The sequence below is a fragment of the Elephas maximus genome, chromosome 3 (assembly GCF_024166365.1).
Source record: "Elephas maximus indicus isolate mEleMax1 chromosome 3, mEleMax1 primary haplotype, whole genome shotgun sequence".
NCBI lineage: Eukaryota > Metazoa > Chordata > Mammalia > Proboscidea > Elephantidae > Elephas > Elephas maximus.
The window spans coordinates 35622508-35630629 of record NC_064821.1 but is presented as its reverse complement, the minus strand read 5'-3'; the positions used below and the strand labels follow the sequence as shown (position 1 = coordinate 35630629).

General features: G+C 57.0%; 1 protein-coding gene across 7 annotated transcripts in view; it reads left to right on the top strand.

Moving 5' to 3' along the window:
* Positions 1 to 1839: 1839 nt before the first annotated feature.
* Positions 1840 to 8122, top strand: part of WIZ (WIZ zinc finger) — a 29693-nt gene continuing 23410 nt past the window's right edge. For 6 of the 7 annotated variants that reach the window (XM_049877231.1, XM_049877229.1, XM_049877226.1 and 3 more), the window contains exons 1-2: positions 1840 to 1983; positions 3606 to 3869. In XM_049877231.1, coding sequence (XP_049733188.1) covers positions 3665 to 3869 — 205 coding nt within the window. In that variant the 5' untranslated portion in view covers positions 1840 to 1983; positions 3606 to 3664. Of the gene's footprint in view, positions 1984 to 2481; positions 2615 to 3605; positions 3870 to 8122 lie in introns of those variants that run through there. The other variant, XM_049877225.1, reaches the window with a different exon arrangement.

Here is an 8122-nt window from a genome sequence, read left to right as displayed (position 1 = left end):
ACCATGATGGGTGTTTGAGTGAGTGAGGCGTAGGATGAATGGGAAAAAATCTAGGTGAATAGGTTGGCATTTCCTGGATGTTTGACCTGGTGGGTGAATGGTTAGGTAGGTTGTTAGGGTGGTTATGTGTGCCTAGAAAAGACCTGGCTCATAGTAGGAAGAGTAGGAAATAAATGTTCAAATTGAGTAAGTGCTTATGTACATCGTACAGATATTTGTTGAGGTCTCTTGAGACTCTGAGTGGACTACTGGGGAAAGACAAATGAACCAGACAGACAGGACGCCTGTCCTTACGGAGCTGTCACTCTAGTGGAGGAGACAGGCAAACAACCATGTAATTGATGGATGGGTGTTTGGGTGGTAGGATGGTTGTAGGGATGTGTGGGTGGTTTCTTGGTTGTATAAACAGGCAAATGCTTGGGTGGGGAGATGGATGGACAGGTAGATAGGGTGGGTTGGGCAGGTATTTGGATGCGTTGATGTGGGGGAGGATGGTGGGGTGGATAGCTAACAGGTTGATTGGATCAGATGCTGGTTGAGTGGTGGATGCATTGGTGGGTGCGTGAGTAGGTAGATGGGAGATGGTTGGAGGAGTGGATGGATGGTCGATTAGTTGATTGAATGGGATTAGTTGACTGATGGTCTGTGTGAAAGAATGGGCTGGGAGATGGATGGGCAGGTAGATGGGGTAGCTTGGGCAGGTATTTGGATGGGTTGATGTGTGTGGGTGTGGGAGGGTGGATAGCTGACTGGCTGATTGGATCAGATGCTGGTTGAGTGGTGGATGGATTGGCTGATGGATGAGTAGATAGATGGGAGGTGGACTGAGTGGATGTTTGGATGGATGGATGATGGATGGACAGGTGGTTGGAGGAGCGGATTGATGGGTGATTAGTTGATTGGATGGGATTAACTGATCAATGGTTTGTGTGGATGAATGGATGGGGAGAGGGATGGGCAGGTAGATGGGATGAGTTGAGCAGGGGTTTGGATGAGGAGATGTGGGAGGGTGGATAACTGGGGGGCTACTTGGGTCAGATGCTGGTTGAATGGTGGATGGATGAGTAGGTAGATTGGAGGTGGATGGGTGGGTTGAGTAGGTGTTTGGACGGATGGATAGGTGATTGGAGGGGTAAGTAGACGAGTGGTTAGGTGATTGAATGGGATTAGTTGATTGATGGGGTATGTGGATGCATGGGTGGATAGATGGATGGGTGGTTGGACAGGTGGATGGGTGGTGGGTGGGAGAAGACAGCCGGCCTCTTAGGTGTGCATGATGGGGTAATCCTGGAGGCTGTAATCCTGGCTGGAAGCTGAGTGAAGAAGAGGAGTTTAGTATTGAGGACCTAGGACTGCTTTAGGGCATGGAGATGTGGAAGCCCAGGGTGGATAATGGGGAAGGAGAGACTTAGTTTGCGGTTGGCAGGCTAGGGGCAGGGACCTGGAGGCTAAAGATTGGAGTTGATGACCTATGAATGACCCCTGAGGAGACTTCTCTTCCATCTCCCCACTTTTCTGGTCATATTATCGGGCCTAGCATTGGAAGAACCAGTGGGATGATGGGGAGCCATTGGGCATGGGAGGACAGGGGGTTGTCATGGTAACGGAGCCTCTCCCTGGACTCTCAGGCCACGCGGGCCCTTTAAGGGTGACCCGCCTGGCCACTCCCAACATGGCGGCGCGCTGGCCGCCCCCCCCCCCCCGGGGCGGCGCGGGGGGGGGGCGGGGGGGGGGCTCCCCGGACCTCCTCATCATGGCGGCGCGGCGGGGCTGTCGCGCTGAGGTCACGGCGGCGCGCCGGGGGGGCGGGGCGGCGGGGGGAGCGATTTAAAGGGACAATGTCCCCCGAGCGGTGGAGGCGGCGGCGGCTGCGGAGGCCGCGGCACCGGCACCGGGAGCGGCAGCCGCGGTAGCAGCAGCGACGGCCGCACTGAGCAGAGAAACCCAGAGCCCCGGAGCCCCGCCAGCGGCGCCTCCTCCTCGGTGAGGCCCGGCCCGGCCTGGGGAGCCCGCGGGCGGGGCGGAGCCGGCGCGGCGCGAGGAGGGGGAGGCCCGGGCCGGGCTGGGCCAGGCGGGACCCCCCGGGGCGGGGGGCGGGGCGGGCCCTTCAGGGGCGGGGCCTGGTCGGGGGCGGGGCCGTGCAGGTGGGGGGAGGGGCGGGGGCTGGGGGCAGGTGTCCCCCGTCCCCGGCGGGCCCCGCGGGGTCTCCTGCCCCGAGGTGCACGGGCGGAGGGCGCATCTCCCAGACCCTAGACCATCGAGGGGCGCTCCGGCGCAGCGCAGCCCCCACCCTGCGACCCCCGGGGGGAGTCCGGGCTGAACCCCCTGCCCAGCACTGCCAAAGTGCCCCGAAGTTGCGGTCCCGCCGGTTCCCCGCGGCCAGTGCCTGCCCAGTGGACACCCGCAGGTGCTTCCTCTGGGCCTGGACAGGGACCCCCGCCACGACTGCCAGCCCACGGATGGGCCCCCTGGGAGTCCCCAGGCCCCGAGGGCAGCGCCTGCAGCCAGGCCCGGAGCACCGGCCCCGCCCCGGTTGCCTGGGCCCGGCCTCCCTACTCTCTCCCTGGGGAGGGCGCCTCATTCCTGCCCTTCACTTTCCGCCGTTACCTTGAAGGTATTTATAGGTGGAGAGGACAGCCTCCCCTCCCAGCCTCCTTGGGGTCCTCATTTCTGGACCAGGAGCCTCACCGTTGGCCCCGTGGACTACAGCAATCTTGGGGGGTGGTATGGAGGACCCCAGGGTGGGTGCGCATAAGGGGCGATGTTGGGGCAAAGAGAAGGGCTTAATGCTAGGGTCATTCGAGGCTGTGTGTGGAGGTGAAGGGGTTAATGTCAAAGGACCCTCAGGTCGTGTAGGGGGTGAAGGCTGGGGTGTGGGAAAAGTGCAGGCATAATTGGTGTGGGAAACTGAGGTGGGGGTTGTGTGAGAAAAGTGCAGGGTCAATAATGGGGGGACTGGAGGCAGCATACAGAGCTGGTTGTGTGGCCGTGGCTGGCGTGGGTGCTGGGGCAGAGTAGGTGTGGGACCTACATGTGCAGGGAAGCAAGGGCACAATGGGGAAAGTGCAGCCGCATGTGAAGGAGGGAGGCATGGCGGGGTTAATGCTGGGTGTGCAGGTGTGCAAATGTGGTAAATGGAGGCAGTGTAGGATCTATGTGCAGAGAGGAGTTATCGATGGGGGGACCAAGGCTTATAGAGGTTGGCCCCAATCCTGGGTGGTGTGTGCATGGGGTGTTGGAGCCCTTTATTCAGCTCACCTGGGTTGGGCGGGGTCCCTGGGTGGCACAAGTGGTTTGCAGTCAGCTGCTAGGCTAAAGATTGGTGGTTCAAACCCACCCAGCAGCTTCAGGAAAGGAAGGCTTGGCCATCAGCTTTCATGAAGATTACAGCCAAGGAAACCCTATGGAGCTCAGTTCCACTGTGTAATACATGGGGTTGCCATGAGTTGGAATCGACTTGACAGCAGTGTTTTTTTTGGGGGGGGGGGGAGGTAAACTGAAGCACTGAGCAGCAAGGCTGAGATCTATGGCTTTGAGGGAGGGGAAACTGAGGCAGGCAGGACCTCTTTGCTACCTCCGCTAAGCACCACTTTTTCTGCTCCCAGGCCCACGATGCCCCACTGAGCCAACCTGGAATCTGAGGGGAGCAGCGCAGAAAGCACCCATGGATGGGACCCTAGCAGGGGGCCTGGCCGCCCCGGACCGTCCCCGTGGCCCTGAGAGACTGCCCGGCCCGGCGCCAAGGGAGGACATTGAGGGTGGGGCTGAGGCTGCCGAAGGGGAAGGTGGCATCTTCCGATCTACCCGTTACCTGCCTATCACCAAGGAGGGCCCCCAAGACATTCTGGATGGCAGAGGTGGCATTTCCGGTAAGAGGGGGGCCCTCTGGCCCCAAGGAAGCATCCCGCCCTGTCCCCAAGGCTCAGAGAGGGCCAGCGACCTCTCAGGTCACCCATCCCAGCAGGGACCGAGTTGGGATGCTGATTCAGCCTGGGTCCAGAGCCTTCTCTTTGCACTCTGAGTAATTTCCCATTTTACAGTTGTGAAAACAAAGGCCCCATGAGCCCAATGACCTGATTAAGGCCCCCCCAGTGGGTTGCAAGGAGCTGGCACTTGAACCTAAATCTGCCTGGCTCCCTCCTCTGAGCACACCAGTTGAATTGAAATGACCAGCTCAGTGCCCCAAGCTCCCTCTCCAGCATGTCCACCAGGTACCCCTACCCCCATTAGTCTGTCTCAGCTCCCTATCACTACACCTGCTACAACACTACATGGCTTTGGGGATGAGCTCTGCTCCTGAGCCTTGGCACTGCCTGTGGCCAAAATAGCTTGTGCCCTCTAGTGGCTGGGGAGACACTGGACAGTTCAGGGGTATTGGCCACCCTCTAGTGCCTCAGTTTACCCAGCAAAAAGGGCCCTCATGCTGACTGTCCCCACCTCAAGATTCATTTCTCATTCATTAAATACGGAGCACCTACTGTGTATCAGGTTGTGTTCTAGGTTCTAAAGATATAAACCCAGTGCCGTCGAGTATAGCTGTGAAAAAAGAGGCAAAAGCCCCTGCCCTGGAGGGGCTGACACTCTAGTGGGGGAGAGGGATAAACAACCAAATACACAAGGGCAGATCATGAGGGATGCTGTGAAGGAATTACACAGCATGGAGTGATTGTGCCTGGGGGTTAGGGAAGGCCCCCCAGAGTGATGGCATTTGAGGGAATAGGAAAGGGAATAGCAGGTACAAAGGCCCTGTGGTAGGAAGGAGCCTGGGATATCTGAGGATTGGGAAGGAATCTGGTGTGTCTGAGTAGTTGGGGAGTGCAGGATGATGCATCAGGGGGTCTGGATGCACACCCCTCCCTCCATCTCCTTGGCCTGCCCTGAGCGCCTCAGTTCCCGGGAAGCTTCGCACACCTTGCCAGGGGTTTCCTACATGCCAAACACTTTACCTGATCGTTTCATGCTATGCTTGTAAGAACTTAGTGGTATAGCTGTTGTTATTATTATCCCTACGTTAGAGTGGGGAAACTGAGGCCCTGAGTGGTTCAGTCCCCCAAGATCACAGAGCCAGGCAGTAACTGAATTAAGATCTGCGCGCAGACAGCCAGCCTGGCTTGACAGCCCTCATTTCCACCACCACGCTGTACCCAGGTGCCCTTGACCTGCCCCTCACACCCTTGACCCCTCTCAGTGAGGCTCAGAAGCATAGAGTGCCTCAGGCTTGGGCACTGATCAAGGACACATATCCCATCCTCGTGGACCCTACTGTCTGGGGGGTAGGAGACACATTTGTCACCAGGTGCACGACCCAGTCACTGGGGCTGCGATGGGGGAAGCACAAGGGGCTGCAGGCCTGGACAAGGTGCCTGGCCCAGCCTGGGGGGACTCCAGAGTCCTGGAGAAAGTGAAGGAGGGATGGGGAGGCACAGTGAACCAGCAAGGAGGGCAGGGGGCATCTGGGCAGGGGACAAGGGCTTGGAGGTGACTGACTTGTGCAGTTGGTAGAAACGGGGTTGGGCTGACCCTGAGGGCAGAGAGTCAGCCCAACACCAGAGTCTCAGAGCTCAAGGTACCTGGGCCATCCTCACCTCCAAACCGTTCAGTCCAGTCCATGCACCTGAGGCCCAGGTGAGGCAGGACTATGTCCCAGGTCATGTGGCAGTCAGGGCAGGGGGCTTTTGGGTCTCGAGATTCTCTCTGGGCCTGGCTTTGAGGAACTGAGCATTTCTTTTCTACCTGGAACATGCCCAGGTCTAGGTAGGCAGGTGTGTGTTCATCCTGCCCTGGGAAAGCAGCACTGTGCTGATTTACAGTCTGAGGGTGTCGGGGTGGAGGCCTCGATGTTTCCCTGAGCGTATGGGGGCAAGGGGCAGGGAGCAGGGTTGAGGCCAGGTGTCTCTCCCACCACTTTGTTGGCTACTGGTACCTCCCCTCAGAATTTTATGATGCCTGTAAATAGGAGCACCCTCTGAGGCTACTGTTCCACCCCAAAGCCTGGGCCTCCCTCATCCCTACCCAGCCCTTGGAGCCCCCTAAGACAACCCTGGGAGCAGCCACCTCCAAATGTCTCTGCCTGGACCTGGATGCATAGTCCCTACCTCCTTAGTCCTCCACGGTGGCTGTTGACCCCCTACAGCCTTCTGACAGCCCCCTGCCCATTGTGTCTCTCTGGTTAGCCTCCGGGGTGCACCAGAGGCTTGGGGATGCTGAGACGTCTCTGTTGTGTGCCTGGTGCTGTGCTGGGGACAGGGACTAGGGACAAGTGGCACATCACTTCTGCCCTCTGGAGTTCCAGGCTGGGGAGGAAGCCAGATGGGGGAAAAGGTGTGAGGCTCCAGCTTCCACCCTGGAGCAATCCCACTCTCTCTTCCCTCCATTGCTGCCTCTCTGGGTCAAGCATTTACCGTGATCAAATCGATGGTTGGTGCATTGGTACATTTGCTGGCAATTGTTCCTGTTGTTGTCGCTAGTTGCTGTGGGATTGGCCCCCAACTCATAATGACCCCATGTACAACAGAATGAAACGCTCCCCGATCCTGCACCATCCCTATGATCAGTTGCGGATTGGACTGTTGTGATCCATAGGATTTCCATTGGCTGATTTCTGGAAGTCGAACACCAGGCCTTTCTTCCTAGTCTGTCTTAATCTGGAAGCTCCGCTGAAACCTATTCAGCATCATAGCAACACACAAGCCTCCACCGACAGACAGTTGGTGGCTATACATGAGGTTCATTGCCCAGGAATTAAATGCATGTCTTCCTCATGGAAGGTGAGAATTCTACCACTGAACCACCACTGCCCATTCCCATTGTACAAAGGAGGAAGCCGAGGCTTGATGAGTGAAAGGCATGCTCTTTAGGTCTTCCCTGGGACTTGAACTTGGATATGCCTGGCTCCAAAGTCTAGATTATTGGCCATACCGCAATGCTGCCTGGCTCAGGGTTCAAGCTGCTCATGGACACCGCTGGAGGCCATGTGCTCATTTTCAAATCCTCTTGGAGACCCCAAATGATAGGAGCCAGTGAAAGACCCTCTGCACGGCCACCAGCTGAGGGCCACATCCCAGAGACTGTGTTTGACCTGTTGGATCCTCAGAGGTAGTAGAGGTCTTGGGCTGCTGAGGCCTCTGGGTGAGCCTCCACCCCTAGGTATCTTAACGCGAGGCCTTGTGTGGCCTGCTTCCTCCAAAGTCACTGCCACTAAAAATAGGAGCCTCACTGGAACTGCTCGAACAAAGAGGCCAACCCAGCCCTCTGGCTTGTGGAATTCTTAGACTTCAGCAATCGCAGAATCATCAAATCTGGGACACTTGGAATCTTGGAAGCTTGAGGGTCCTTGAATCCATGAAGCAGGGCACCCAGGGCCTCCACCTATACCTCTCAGGCTGTGTTGGGCCTGGTTATCCAAGACAGAAGTCACATCTCTGTCTTGCATGTCCTCAAGAGACCCCATTCCTGGGGTTCTCATTCCCCTGGCTTGTTCAAACCAAACGAAACCAGTTGCCATCAAGTCAACTCCAACTCACGGCACCCACATGTGTGTACAGAGTAGAATTGTGCTCCATAGGGTTTTCTAGGTTGTGGTCATTTGAAAGCAGATCACCAGGCTTTTCTTCCAAGGTACTTCTGGGTGGGTTCCAACTGATAATCTTTCAGTTAGTAGTTGAGCACTTAACCATGTGCACCACCCAGGCTTTGCTTTCCCAACTCTCACGTCCCCTCAATACCCCACACCATTCTCCACCCAACATGGGCCTTCACATCCAAGCACATCCCTGGTCTGACTCAGTACCCCCACTCCGATGGTTTTCAACTGGGAACAATTCTGCCCCCCAGGGGACACTTGACAATGTCTGGGGACATTTGTGGTTGTCATAACTGGAAGGGGGGTACTACTGGCACTGAGCGGGTGGAGGCCAAGGATGCTGCTCAACGCCCTGCAGTGCACAGGATTGTTGTTAGTGGCTGTTGAGTTGACTCTGACTCCTGGTGACCCCACATGTGTCAAAGTAGAACTGAGCTCCCTAGAAGTATCAAGGCTGTGATCTTTCAGAAGCAGATCACCAGGCCTGTCTTCCGAGGTACCCCTGCGTGGGTTTGAACTGCCAACTTTTTGGCTAATAGT